General features: G+C 47.4%; 1 protein-coding gene across 3 annotated transcripts in view; it reads right to left on the reverse strand.

The window, feature by feature from the left end:
- IL10RB (interleukin 10 receptor subunit beta) overlaps nt 1–15,444 on the reverse strand; it is a 248,194-nt gene that overhangs the window by 129,670 nt on the left and 103,080 nt on the right. For all 3 annotated transcript variants that reach the window (XM_085621381.1, XM_085621380.1, XM_085621379.1), the window contains exon 2: nt 1,649–1,769. In XM_085621381.1, the coding sequence (XP_085477507.1) occupies nt 1,649–1,769 (121 nt within the window). The remainder of the gene's footprint in view (nt 1–1,648; nt 1,770–15,444) is intronic.

Consider the following 15,444-nt stretch of genomic DNA (forward strand, 5'->3'; position numbering starts at 1 on the left):
TTTCAACTGATTTAATATATGTGGTTAATTAATTATCAGAATTGATTGCATCAGGACTCTCCTATAGAACAGTTAATGTTTACAGTTCAGCTATAGCAGCGGGTCATTGTTTAGTGGACAGAGTCTCTGTGGGTCAGAACGTATTGACTAAGAAAATCATGCAGGTAGTAAACCCACCTACTGTGAAATACACTGCTTTATGGGATGTTAGGGATGTTAGGGATGTTTTGCAGGTCAAAGTGAGTTTGGATGAGAATTCTGGCCTATCCTTGAAACATATCTCTCATAAACGTACTGTCTTACTCTGCCTGGTATTATTTAAATGGACTTTCAGATGTGAAGACATTTGATATCACCTGAAGGGTTTGCTTTTATTTGAAAAGGAGAACTAAGACCATGTCAACTTCTGTTTTCTACTCTTTCTTTACACAGAATGAAAGACTTTGCGCAGTGAAATGCATGATGGAGTATGAGAGGAGGACTGACAGTCTGAGGGGAAATACAGAACAAATGTTAATATTCCATAGATGGCCCCATAGAGCTTGTTTCTTATCCCACCTTAGCAAGATGGGTGAATGAGGTAATGAAGGAAGCAGGTGTGAATGTCGCTATGTTTGGAGCACACTCTATTAGGGGTGCTTCAGCTTTCAAAGCTTTCATGTCTGGGGGAGGTCTGCAAGATATCCTTAGGGATGCAGGTTGGTCCAATGAATATATGTTTAAAAGTTCCAATTTTAGACCTGTTTCAAGCGCAATTGATAATGTGTTAAACGCAATTTAAACTTGCATAACGTTGGGCTTTGTGTCATGCCATAAATTTTAGATTTTTCACAGCCTGGTGGGCAGAAAAGCTGGATTTTATTAAAGACACGGAAGCTAAGATTATCGCTCCACATTGATACCCTTCCTACTTTATCTCAAAATCTGTTGTTTTCTTTCCGATTAAGAAGTTTTCCATTGATGGAGTTTATGTTTGGAAATTAAAGTTCTTAAAAGATATCTTGTTTGCAACACCAAAGAAGGGAGAAGACTGCATGTGGGGTGACCTTATACCTTATTAGAATTTTGTTGAAGTTCTATATTCTTCAATTGCTGCTGCTGTGAGCTGGCACTAAAGGGGGTCTGCATAATCTTAGCCTCCATGCCTTTAATAAAATCCAGCTTTTCTGCCCACCAGGCTGTGAAAAATGTAAATTATTCAGCCTTAAATCCCCAATGCATGGCTAATGGACTCACGCATGCCACTGCCTATAACATCACAAATCACATCATTCTAAACATTAGGGATGACATCACACATAAAATTCCCCATTACTTTATCAATAACAACACTGAAGGCATATGACATCATCAAAGACTATGTTTATCTGGTTTCCCAGAGATGAAACCAGGTCACATCAGACCGCAATAGAACAGTACATTTAGTAAATGTGTATCAGAGTACAATTAACTTGAGTCACTTAAATTGTAACTATGTAGGAACAAAGGATAATTGAATTGGCCTTCAGTGTAAAATCAAATCACATTTGCGAAACAGACATTGCTACTGTGTTGTCTCCCTTTGTCATAAAAAGCAGTTTATGCGATTACAATTATTAATGTTTATAGACTGAGCTATACAATAAAAAGAAATAAACAGCATACTCACATGTACTTCACTGTGTATGTCAGATTTCCTCCATGATAAACTGGAGAGTCCCAATGTAGAACATGTCTAAAATTAACAGAATTCAACCGCACATTTCGTGGCGCTGGTACTTTGCCGAATACTGTGGAAGGATGATAAATATGTTTCAAATATTGCTCAGTGAAATCTTTTTTTTATCAACAAGTGATAATTCATTAATAGGATTATCCAAATAAAGAAAACATTTAGCAGCACTGGGGAAAATATCTTGAAAAATAACCAAAAGCAGAGCATACCTAAGTTTACTTATTGTGTATATGTCGTTTGGCCGGCCATCTTAGGACGACCAAACCAACATGCGCAATTGGATATCTCCACGCTGTTGCTTGGAGATATCAGCAGGGCTCAGGAGCACAGGCTCCCTATCCCCGCTGGATCGTGTAACCAGCCCGCTCTGGCCAATCCCTATGCTTCTCTAATGCTGGATAATACCAGCATGAGAGTAGCGTCTGGATTGGTGCAGGGGAGTCTAGGAGCCTGTGTGAGCATCATTGGAGCTGAAGAGGCAGCAAGGCGGCAGACGTCTGGCTGCAGGTATGTTTTTTTTTTTTTGTCCCCCGCACATGCCGCAGTAGCACTGCTGTTAAGAGTGTACTGTTCAAGGATGGAGGCTCCGATTGTTTGAGTCTCTTGTAGAGGTTCTGATAACTCTGCTGGTGGAATGTGTTGTACAGCGATGAACCTCAAAGTAGCTGTTGTTGAGGGGCAGTTGTAAAGGCTAAGTCTCATTAATGAGCACAGAATCCGGAGCAGCAGAATTTCACCCTTGTAAATAGGATTGGCAAACTCAGAGCTCAAAAGGTTAGTGGCACAAGTGAGATAGTGGGTGTACCTGGAGGCGTCCACCTGTAAAAGTGAGTGAATATTTACAACACAAACAAATATACTCTTGTCAGGGGCAGGAGTGAGTGTATTTGGGAACACCTCCACTTTTCATGGGTGGCCAGGAGAAGGAATTTTCCAGGGCAAAAAGTACATACCTTGTGAGAATAAAATATAGTTGAAAGGTGCTTCTGAACTTCAGTTTTACATTTTAGTAAGCAGAACTGTGAACCTGGTTATCATTCCTCATGATCCTATCCTTATGTAACTGAGCATTGAGTACTCCTGTATATCAAGACTGTGTAAAATTACCAAAACTACTGCTGCGAAGCTTTGCAAATCCCCAAAAAGTCAGACATTTCATACAAATGCAGGAGGAATTCTACTTAGAGAGAGCCCCTTCGTGAATTGGGACCTGAATATCCACCTTGAAATCAAAGGAGAACCCACCATTTTTGCCACAGTTTTGAGATGGGTAAACAGTTAAATATTTACATATCGAATAAGAATTAAACTGTGCCGGAGATGGAAATAGATAAAAACGACTTAGAGTTATCATACAATGGTGCGGAAACTAAAACATGTAAAATAGCTAACTATAATTATTAAGCATTGTCACCACAGACGCCGTATGAATACAGTAGCCACAATTGGTCGTAATGCTATGACCGCCCCTGTGATTTAATCAATTGGAGGATGATAATCACAGCCGTAGAATCTGATTTTCTATTCTTACACAGAACTGAATCTAAATTAGCTGATTCAATAGCATGCTTGTGCCCTTATTTGTCTAAAACATTTTGTTTGCAAGAGATGATGTCCTCAGAAGGAACGGGTGAGGGAATTTATCTGAAGAGGTTCACTCAGAATATCTTGTTCCTGCTTTGCTTGTTACAATACATAGCTCAGATATCTTTTTGCTGTCATATGTAAATTCTGTGCACGTTCATAAAAGTAGATGTCCAATTGGATATACAAAATGTAACTACTGCCCAAAATGAGATTTAACCATAGTAAAAAACACTAAAATTATAATTGAATAGAGTGTAAAACACAAGTAAAGCATATTAGGTAGTTGGTGAAAAGTTTAAGTCAGAAAGTCATTGAGGAAAAGCAATGTGTAAAATGTAGGCAACATACAAGAATTACAAAACAGCAGTTGATTGAGAGCAGGTGTACAATAAATATACTAAAATGGGTGAAGCAAATATATTTGTGTGGTGGACTCGTATCTCTCACACACAGCCCAACACCAGAGCACTCTTTAAGACTCCAGAACACAGCAGTTGATATTCTTCGTTCTGGCGTGATCCAGATTTCTATGGTGCACTCACATGTACGGAAATATGCCGTCTTGTGGCCTTCAAAGACTTTTCACAGTGGTAGCAACAGAATAAGATTCAAAAAACGAAATTTATATCACCCTGTTAGAGGCAGTCCATTTTCCTAAAGGAAGAAATCCATCTGCATACAAACAAATCTCTCTAGACCAGACTGGCTAAGGCTTTAGTACAGGTAAGATGACCTCTAGGAACTCCAAATGTCAATTCTGATTTACATGTTCGAAGCTGACCACATTTTGTAACAACCATTTAGGAACGTGGAATGTCTACCTGTACGATAAATGTGGGTGTTTTTGTAATTGCAGGTACTTTACCACTCTGGAAACGGATGCAAATTTGCTATTATCAAGGGCAGGAGAAAATATGTTTCCAGACTGGCAACTCGAAGACCCACCATCAATCAATCAATAAGGGTAGACACTTCTCCAATGAACAAAGATAATTTGCATTTAACGTTTACAATTTTCCACTTGGAAATTCAGACTTTGTAAATTATATGTACCCCAATACTCTTGGAAACCTACGACTCGAGTAGTTTTTGAGTAAATAATCTAGGATTCTTTGAGAATATCCTACAAGTCTGGAATTTGCTGCAAACTGTTGCAGGGATTCTGCACATACACAGAACTATGCACAGGAAACCAGGACTTTGGTGTATTGTGGTGTACCAAAACACGCCTCAGTGCCCAGAACCCCTATCCAGCTAGCTATAGAATCCCATTTGTTCTCCGTACTACAGCGGAGCTACCAATGATTGTATATCCTAGAACATGTGACTCAGGGCCTCTCAGAATTCGTGGGAACAAGATACTCTTTCACTTAGATACTCATACCTGTTCACAATATGGGTAACAAGAGACACTGTATAGTTTAAAAATGTTTATTTCAACTAACATGCTCTGTAATGCAGTACACGTGCTAACATTAGCAAACAAATGCATAAAAACTATTTAATCAGCATGGTTACAATTCCATATAATACGAACGGGGATAGCATATTATAATGACAGTGGATGAAGCCTTATAGGGCTTTACCACCCTCCCTGTGCTACAAGCTATGTTTATTATATCAGTGGAAGACCTCTGGGCTTGGACAGCGGAACCCCCTACCTCAAGTCTTAGATGATAGGATTTACATCTCCGGACAAGCACAGCTCTTCCTCTGGAAAGGTTTTCTCCAAGTGTTGTTAACTTGCATCCCGTGCAATATTAAAAGCATCCAAAAAAGTCAGAAGCGCAGCTGTGTTCCATGTTATGTCTATATGTGTGTGGGACGGACCAAAGCCGATTAACCAGTGGAGTTGTTTTCTGGCCTTTAACACGATGTACAGACGAAAACTCAGAGCACAACAGAAATAGTGGAAGGCAGGCAGTTCCCATGTGAAGCAGCACGAGCAAAAGTGTTTACGGGAACCAAGGCATGTAGTGTTGTGTGCATAAGCGGCAAGATGGCGGTGATGCTAAGCACAAACTAAAACTAACTTAGCAACGTCCACTGGCACCCCTAAACCCTCACGACACTCTCCCCTTGGGCAGTCCTACACACAGTGATCGAAGGAGAACACAGAGTTTAAAAGGTCTGACCAACAAGAGCTTATGCGACCTGTAAGCGAAGAATGTCAATTGGGTGAGAAAAAGAGTAAAGGTATTTTCGTTTCAAGAATATCCTTTTGGTAGTAAATTAAAAAAAAAAAATTATGAAAAGGAAAAAATAAAAAAAAATATCTGGGTGGCCTTGTCTCATCAATCCATCAGCGTGTAAGTGCAATGGCGACAGCTTCTAACTGCAAATCATTGTCATTGTCTGAAAAAGTAGACGCCATTCAGTTAAGTAATTCAAAGGAGCAAACATGCCCATTAATGATGGGTGCTTCCAGCACCATCGGTGGGCAACTTGCGTGGTACTCGATGTAACTCCGTTGCAGGAAATCATTTGCTGCTGCACCGATATCCCACTGAGCTAGCATTCCTAGGGCAGCTGCACATGCCATCAGACCCATACCGGAACAGTCCTGCTCACGAGACACTAGCGGGCTCATCAGTAAGACAAAGTCCGGGTCAGGAGACGCTGTGTTTGTGAGGCAGAGATCTAAAGCCCATTGAAAAGGACATTCCAAGCATGAGAAAACTGGTTGCACAAAAGTGTGCCATGGAAATCGGAAAGGCAGATCATAAGCCATGCTTAGAGTGGCCAGTGCAAGGTACCGTAGCACTGAAGCATGCGGCTACGAAGCAGCTGTAGTCGCGACAGGTTGTGAACGACCACAAGAGGGGCAGCCATTTCAGAGCAGGAAAATCAACAGGAAGACCCCGGCAGCTAAGGCGAGTATTAGTGGCAACCCGCCGAAGACGCTGGAAACAATAGAATGAATGAAAGCCGGGATCACACCAAAAATAGTTTGAAAAGATGTTACAAGGCCAGAGCCCACAGTTTTAAAAAACATGAGCCAGCCCTGTTGTATGAGAAGCAATAAAAATAGAATTAGTTCACCAAAATGTTGTGGGAGGTCAGGATTTAAAAGTGCTTGAACTTCTGTTCTTGTATTAGCCACCTGCTGGACACAGGTCTCATGGGCAGAAGTGAGAGAAACTTCTTTCTGGGACAATAAAGCTCTTATTCGGCTCAGCTTGTCGGACTCTGCCTTCAAGGTCGGAATGGAAGGCCAAATTGAGATATCGGGACATCCACGAGGTTGAGGAAACTGCAAATTTTTGCAGCAAACTACATGTTGCGACACAGTCACAATGTACGGTATGCCTATTAACATGCCGGTGCATTTTTCATTATTCAGAAGTAAATAACTGCCGTTAGACAGCAGTGTGAATGTTGGTTAAATCGAGGGGACAGGCTTTCCTTTTCAAATGAACACTAAATTAGGCACCTCTAAATTACAAGTGCCGTGCAATTGTATATTTTTGCACACAAGTGAGTGTCTAATGGAAGAATTGCAAGATTCACCAGTCAGATACACCTCTGTGTCATCACGCAAACATCCAAACGTGAAGGGGAGTAACCAAACTTCATGAAGGAATGAGTTTCCTAATGGTTCATAGCGTCCTAGGGGAAAATGTTTCATGCATGATGTAAATTCAAATAAGGAGAATGGCAGTGTTATAACCCCGTGAACGAGCCAAACAGCAGAGCTTGTTTCCGCTACTGAGAATGGTAATGGGTCTAATTTTTTTTTTGTAAAAGGGTATAAGTGGCATCTTTCATGGACATAGACTGTTGTCTTTCAGTCAAATTAAAAGGCAAAAACAAAGAGGACGCATTTACATAGTCCCATGGCACTCGACCCATTTTAAGCGTCTGTAAGGTCCACGCTAACTGCATAATAGAGCGCAATTGGTTCTGACCCTGATATAACACAGATACATCATCCTGTACAATATCAACAACAGAAGAAACAATATTGTCCAATGTGTATATCCTGGAAGAAAGGGTATTAATACTGTTATCTACAACAGCAATAACTTTTTCAAGATTAGCTTGGTCTATAGCCCTTAAACGTGAAACGGCTTCAATTTGAGACAATTTCCAAATTTCATTGTAAACTACATATATCCATCGTTTAGGCCTAGGGCCAATCGGGCCTTTTATGAAATCTGATAAATCTACAGCATTCGATAACATTGACAAATGCTGTTTAACAGAAGATAAGGTAGAGTGTTTTAACCAAGTTTGACATAATTGGGGGCGTGGCCAAGCCGCGGGCTAAGATGGCCGCACGGCGTTGAAGCTCCGCCATCGACCCGGCGCAAACCCTGCTTTCCTCGCCCTCCTGATGCGGGCGCGGGACGCCAGACGCTGCCGCTGACCCTACTAAGACCCCGGAGTGCGCTGGGATACAGAGCGGACCTCCCGGGCCGCGGGGGCGCCCGGAGATGAGCACACCATCCTGAGGCCCAAGATGGCGGGCTGATCCGGGATCGGGGGACTCGAGTGCGAGGAGGGCGGCCGGCCGAGAGACAGGTACCCGGGGGGCTCGGAGGGGGGGGCATTGAGCACCGGGGTGCTGGCTGGCGGGGGCCCGCTTCTTTCTCCCTACGCCGTTGCGGGCCGGGGGGCGACCGGGCGCACGGCTCTGGCCCTGCGCTCCGGCCGCGGCCTCACTCGTTGTCTCCTCCCTGGGGCCCCGGACTAATCCGGTCGGGGAGCCTGGGAGGTGTGGCGGGACGGCCTGCTGGCGGTGGGGCGGTTGGGGCCCTGCGCTGGGCCCGACGCCCGGGTTGTCTCGGCCTCGTCACTTGGGCCCTCTCGGGTTTTGCCATGTGCTCCGCGGCTGGTTGTTGCGTTCCTCCCTTGCCCCTCCCGGCGGTGCCGAATCGTGGCTGCTGACCACATCGCGATGGCGCACTTGATGTTCCATTGGGGCCCTGCTGGCTACACGGAGTCGTGGCTCTTGCCTGCTGCGCAGTGAGGACGTGATCTGTCCGGTGCCCGGTGGGCCAACCCTCATCAGTGCTCCAGACCAGATTGGCTCCATCGCACCATCGCCTCCCTTGCGCTCCACACGTCTGGCGGTTGTGAGAATGGGTCGCAAGGACCCCAAACAGAAAACGCTGCAATTCGAGAAACTGTCTGAGCAGCCCGCGGATAACCCCCCTGACATGCCGGACCCGGCTGATGGGGCGACCGGCGGCGCGACGACCCAGGCTCCGGCTCCGGCCCCGGACTGGCTACAGGAGATGCGTGCCGGCTTCAGGGCCCTGGATGGTCGCTTTGACGCCCTAAATAAGACGCTGGAAACTATGGGGGCCAAAATCCAGGCCCATGACAAGCGTTTGGGAGAGGCTGAGGCCCGGATCTCGGCAGTGGAGGATAAATCGGTACAGGAGATCAAAAGGGTGGACAGATTGGAGCGCATACTGAAGGAAGTGGCCAGCAAAAACGAAGATTTGGAATCGCGCAGTCGGCGAAACAATGTACGGATTATTGGGGTTCCGGAGTCCACGGCCACGGGCCGGCTGGATGTTTTTGTGGAACAACTGTTGGCTGATATCTTTGGGAGAGACTCCTTCACTCCTGGCTTCGTGGTGGAGCGTGCCCACCGCTCCCTGGGGCCGAGGCCTAACCCGGGGCTCCCGCCTCGCCCCCTGATTGCCCGCATTATGAACTTCCGAGACCGTGACACGGCCTTGCGGCTTGCCAGAGAGAAGGGCGAGATTACTTGGCAAGGTGCAAGACTCTCATTCTACCCAGACTTCACCGCCATGGTCCAGGAGGCCAGGCGTAAGTATGCGGGGGTGAAGGCGGCGCTCCGGAACCTGGGCCTTAAATATGGCATGCTCTATCCGGCCCGGCTCCGGGTCGAGGTTGATGGCCGAGCTCGGCTATTTGACAATCCCGCTGCGGTGCAGGAGTTTTGCCGTACCTACAAGCCGCGCGGGGGCCCGCCGGGGGGAGATGAGGGTGGACGGTCTCCCCCTGGTAGTGGGTCTGCGGGCAGCCAGGACCTGTTCTCATCCTCCGGTGTCGGCTGAGACTGCGCCCGTTACTGAACTTTGCACTGTTTTGACTTTGGTTATTTGAGGACGTACTAACATTTGGAGTATATTGGTTCTGCAGCGCTGGGTTGATTGCGGATCGTTGTCACCCCCCTTTGGTTGAAACCGCTGGGGTCGTTTTCTGTTACGATGCTCTACTTTTTGTTGTTTGGTTACACTGGGTATTCCTGCCTAGAGCTATGTTCTTCTTTTTTTCCAGAATTGGGATTGCCTCACGTTTGCGTGGTTTGGCTGGGCGGGGGGAGGGGGGTTGGGGTAAGCAATTTTGATTCTACTACTACGGCTATGTGTGAACGAACTTTATTGATACACAGTGACATCCCGATTTTGCTGCTCCCATCACTTGCTGACTGGCATCAATGGCCCACATAGGTTTGAATGAAGCTCCTCTCAATCTATCGTTAATGACTTGGAATGTCCGGGGCCTGAACAACCGGAGTAAATGCAAACAAGTACTGCATTACTTAAATCGGCATCAGGTGGACATTGCTTTTCTCCAAGAGACTCATCTGCATGGCCCCATGCCCTCCCGCTTTGCGGCTTCCTGGGGCGCTCACCGATACTTCGCTAATTATAGTAATTACGCCAGAGGCACTGCGGTGCTGATCCATAAGAGAGTCCCGTTTCAATGCCAAACGTTCCTAGGGGACAGGGAGGGGCGCTACTGTATTGTACAGGGGGTCTTGATGGGCCATGTTGTTACTCTTGTCTGTGTGTATGCCCCCAACACTGATTCCCCGGATTTTTTCAATGCGCTTGCGGCCCATCTGGTAACCCTGGCGCCGGCTGGCGTTTTGCTGGGCGGCGACCTAAACATGTTGCTGGATGTGGGGCTGGATAGCACCTCTGGGGCCACAGACTCTAAGCCTAGGGCAGGGCGCGCATTCCAGGACCTTTGCCGTCGATTCCTGTTGACGGATATATGGCGCAGGCGACACCCAAACACTACTGACTACACACACTTTTCAGGGCAGCACAACACTTGGACCAGAATTGACTACTGGCTCCTCTCCCCGGGCCTGTCCCCTTGGTTCCGCGCGTTGAGGACGTTCCCGAGAACGTACTCGGACCACTCTCCAGTCCTGCTTGGCTTAGACGTTCCTCGACCTGAGGGGTTTGAGCGGCAGTGGCGCTTCCCTGGGAGGGCGCTGCTGGATGACCTTTTTGTGCACGACGTTTCCGAGGCGATAGAGGACTACTTCACCATAAATACTGGCTCGGTGGACTCGTGGGCAGTGCTCTGGGATGGGTTCAAGGCATACATCAGAGGGGTCTGCATTGCTAAGCACGCGGGGGTCCTGAAAGTATTGCGCGCCACAATAACACAACTGGAGACACAGCTAGACGCGCTAGACACTGAGGCGCAGCAAGCACCCGCGGACGAGGTATTTACCAGGCGCTTACGACTGTTATCTGACTTCCAGGAGGCCGCGGACAGGGAGATCCTGTATCTGGGGAAATACCAGGTTGCGCGTAGGTATGGAGAGGGGGACAGACCAGGGCGCACGCTAGCGCAGGCCTTGCGACCACCATACAGCAAGTCCCTGATCGCCGAGGTGCGGGGCACGGACGGGGAGCTCCGCACAACGCCCGCTGAGATCCGGGACGAGTTCCTGGCCTACTACACAGATCTATACACCACCAAGTTGGGTGACTCCGCGGCCGCGCGTGCGGCCTATTTATCTGAAATCGCTCTGGTGTTCCTGGATAAGGGCATGCAGGAGTTCATGGCGGAACCTATAACGGTGGCGGAGGTGCGGGGGGCGATCAAGGTGCTCCGGGGCTCTTCTGCCCCGGGCCTTGATGGCTTCTCCGCTGACTTCTACAAGGCCTTTTCGGATCTGCTGGCGCCCAAGCTAATAGAAGTGTATGCGGAGGCCTTGGAGCGTGGCTCCCTCCCGTCAACTCTTAGTGAGGCGGTCATTGTGCTGCTCCCGAAGCCGAATAAGGACCCTACATTGTGTGGGTCGTACAGGCCCCTCTCCCTCTTAAACACTGACTATAAGATCTTGGCCAAAATAGTGGCCAACAGGCTTTCCCAGCTGATGGAATTCATTATATCGCCCGCACAGTCCGGCTTTGTCCCCCGCCGCTCGACGTCGCTTAATTTGCGAACGCTCTTCACGGTTCTGCACAGAATTAACCCGACCACTCCGGCTGCCGCGATCCTCCTAGACACCGAAAAAGCGTTCGATTCTTTGGAGTGGCCTTTCTTTCTTTCCGTCATGGAGCGCATGGGCATGCCCATGAACTTCCTGGCGACCGTCAGACTCCTTTATAGTCGCCCTACGGCCCGTTTGCGTCTCAACGGCACGCTCTCTCGCCCATTCTCACTCACGCGCGGTACGCGGCAGGGTTGCCCGCTTTCACCGCTCTTGTTCATTTTGGCTATGGACCCCCTGATTCGGCATTTCCAAGAGCGGCACCTCCACAGGGGTCTCCAGTTTCGGACGGGCCCATTGCTGGCCTCTCTTTATGCCGATGACACAATCCTGTATGTCAGGGAGCCGCAGGCCAACCTGGCCCCCTTGATACAGGAGATCCTTCGTTTCGGTAGCCATTCGGGCCTGGGCATAAACTGGCATAAGTCCATCATCTTCCCACTGACTATCGGCACCTCCCCATGGCAATGTGAGTTCCCTCTTGAGTGGTGCTCAGACTCGGTGCGATACTTGGGCATACAAATACATTTGAACACGGACGAAATCATCCGCCTCAACTATGGCCGCGCGATTGCGCGGCTGGAGACTCAGGTGGATGGGTGGTTGCGGCTCCCGCTCTCTATGTCCGCCAGGATAGCTATTCTTAAAATGATAGTGCTCCCCAAATTCTTGTATCTTTTCAATAACATCCCTATCCCTCTGACCCGGGCCTTCTTCTCCACACTGCGGTCCCTCATGATTAGGCTGGTCTGGGGCGGGAAACACCCCCGGATCCGCTGGGCGACCCTCACACTCCCACAAGATCGTGGCGGCCTTGGAGTGCCGGATTTATATTTATACTATTTAGTCGCTCAGTGTGCCCATGCCTATGCCTGGTATCACCCTGATGCTCGGATCCCATTCCTTCGCCCAGAGGCGGACTTTGTCCTCCCGGGTCGCCTGTCGACGGTGTTGCCCAAAGGTGTCCCCAGGGACCCAAAGGACATTCAAACCGTGTCTACCGCCAGCTGGGCATGGAACAGGCTCTCGCGCTATTTGGCTCAGCCTCTGCTGTATTCGTCTTCCCTCCCGATACCCAACCCTGGGCTGTTGCCTGGCACGGATGAAGCACTGGTGCGACGAACGTTGACGAAATTTGACCTCACCAGGATCGGGGACTTGTACCCGGGTGGGCACATTTTCTCGGCATCAGAGGACGCGCGATTAAGTGACGCTACATTCATGGACCGGTTCGTTCTTCGCCGGCTCTATTGCGCCGCCCGGGCGGAGATTCAGGGATTCCCCCTCGAGCCGGCCTCCCTTGAACCTCTCATCATCCTGATTGACGCCGATACGGGGGCACATATTGTTTCCAAGCTGTACAGGGCGTGCGCGGCGCGGGTCCCCTGTGCGGATGATCGTGCGCGGGAGGAGTGGGGGACAGACCTTGGTAGGCCTATCACGGACGAACAATGGACGACATGTTGCAAGGTCACCGACACAGTGTCATTGAATAGCCGTCACAAACTCCTACATTATAAATTCCTACGCCGTTGGTATATGACCCCGGTTAGACTCCACGCCATTGATCCTGCGCGGCCGCACGCCTGCTGGAAATGCGCTGCACCACATGCCGATTTTGCACACATGGCCTGGACGTGTCCGAGACTGCAGACATTCTGGGCTCAGGTTCACAAGATCCTAGAAGAGATGCTAGGGCTTACACTCATTCCCACTCCTGAGGTCGCACTGCTGGGTTATACGGTCAATTTCCCAAAGAATGTCCGTAAACTGGCCACTCTAGGGCTTCTTCTGGCCAAGCGGGAGATAGCAAAGCACTGGGGGAGGAAGACAGCTCCCACGTCCAAGACATGGCTTACAGCCATGGCTTTCTGCAGCACGAATAGCGAGATCTACTCTAGCCTCCTCCCAACGATAGCGCGTCCTAGGGACATCTGGGGCCCTTATAAAACATACATTGCAGGCTTGCCTGACTCGACCCCGCCATCCCCGAATCCCGGAATAGCTCCCACTGGAGTGGGGTAGGTCGTGCCAACCCACTATTACGAAGATGTAGGGGTCCTGCTGGGGTGTCGACGCGGGGATATTGAGCTCCTGGGGTCGGGTACTGTACACCGCGTGGCGTTTTCCCATGTTAGAAATGAGGGCAGGGGAGGGGGACGTCTTTAGTACCCTGGAGACAGCTCACGGGTCAGGGATCCCCCTGGTTCAGGTTCGGGCAGGTGTTGATGATGGATTGGCAGATGGGGTCTTGTCGTCGGTTGCATTCATGGTGTGGTATTGTTTATTTCAGGACCGGAAATGTCACAATGCTGCTACTGATTGGTTATTTGTGTATCGCACAGCCGCAAAATCTGTATTATTTGATTTGTCTAATTTCAATAAAAACTTTAAAAAAAAAAAAAAAAGTTTGACATAATTTATCAACAGAATACGTTGTAACTGAATGTGTAGTTGAAAATTGTGGATCAGGCCTATCCTGTGTGTAACCTGGAGCCCTATTATGGAAATGCATTTGGCATGCATCTGCACTGGTCTGCCAAACTAACCACCCCATAGAGTCAAGATTAGAGATATTAAATGTTGCATTTGTAAATAAAGACTGCAACTCCTCAAATGTGTAATTGGTAGTAACATTCCAGTCTGGATATTCTGCAAGGGAAGGAAAAGCAGGAGCCTTCAGTTGTTTAGCCGTAGCTAAACCCAGACAAGTAGTCTGATAGATAGAATCGTTCAAAAACAATATTTGTGTTGGTATGAGACATGCACGATACAAAGCTTGTGTGCCCTGCAACTGCAAGGTTTTGGAACCCCAAACTGATTTTAAATCAACAGTATTTTTCCAATGATCATAGCCACCCACCGCCAATTTAAGGATAAAAGAATCAAAGTATAACAATTTTGTGTGGGTAAGCATAACTTTTGTATTAGATTAACATTTTAATTTAAAATAGTAAGATTCAGGGTTTGAGTTATCAAAGCTCGTAAAATATGTAAATTTATTCAACAGGGTCTTAGAACTTCTTATTGGTGGGGCGGGACAATGTTCTTAATGCGTGTAATTAAAAACAGCTCGAAAAGTAGTTGCTTTATGCAAATAATGGTGGCCATAATGCTGATAGCACAACAAGTCAGCATGATTTGCAGAATTCAAATACATGCTGCTTAGTATTTTAAATGTGAAAACAGAGATTGTATTGTTCGCACATCCCAGTCATCTGAACGTATGTTATATTTAACCACATCACCCATTGAGACACGAAGTACATTTGTAACATTAATAAACTCTGTTGGACCATGAATTTGAAACGGGACTGTATCCCAAACTATGCCATCCGTAACTGGCCAGGCTGTAATGTTGACGAAAGTCAGGTCCCTTTTCATGATGTGCGATGAATGCGGGGTCAAAGTTCCATCAACCAGTTCTACAGCAGAGCGTTCTTTAAGTTAGTCAGATCATGTACCAGCCCCTTGATGAATTGGGTTATATTGAACATGTGCCTCTGGGCATCTTTTTTCTTAGTGGAGCTCTAAAATAGAATATGTATGACCAAAGCTAGACAATCCCTCAATTTATTAATTAAGTCAACCCTAAAAAGAAGGCAACATATTTACACGTTAATGCACACACAATAATCATGTAAAACATTTAATACTGTTTTAATTTAGCAATGCTGCTTCAAAAACAATTCAAACATTGTGTCGAACAGCCTCCCACAAAAGTAGTGATCTAAGTCGAGTCAAGTTAAAAGAAACATTGTTTTAACTCTTTTTTATTTGGTTTTGTATGACAAAAAAACTCATGTGACAAAACAACAGGCACAATACAGCACATATCATCAGGAATACTGTATGCAAGAGAAGCAAGTATTATCTCTGGCCTCCTTCCATGGGCCCCAATCTTGGTGTGCTTCCGTGGGCA

The sequence above is a fragment of the Triturus cristatus genome, chromosome 8 (assembly GCF_964204655.1).
Source record: "Triturus cristatus chromosome 8, aTriCri1.1, whole genome shotgun sequence".
Lineage (NCBI taxonomy): Eukaryota > Metazoa > Chordata > Amphibia > Caudata > Salamandridae > Triturus > Triturus cristatus.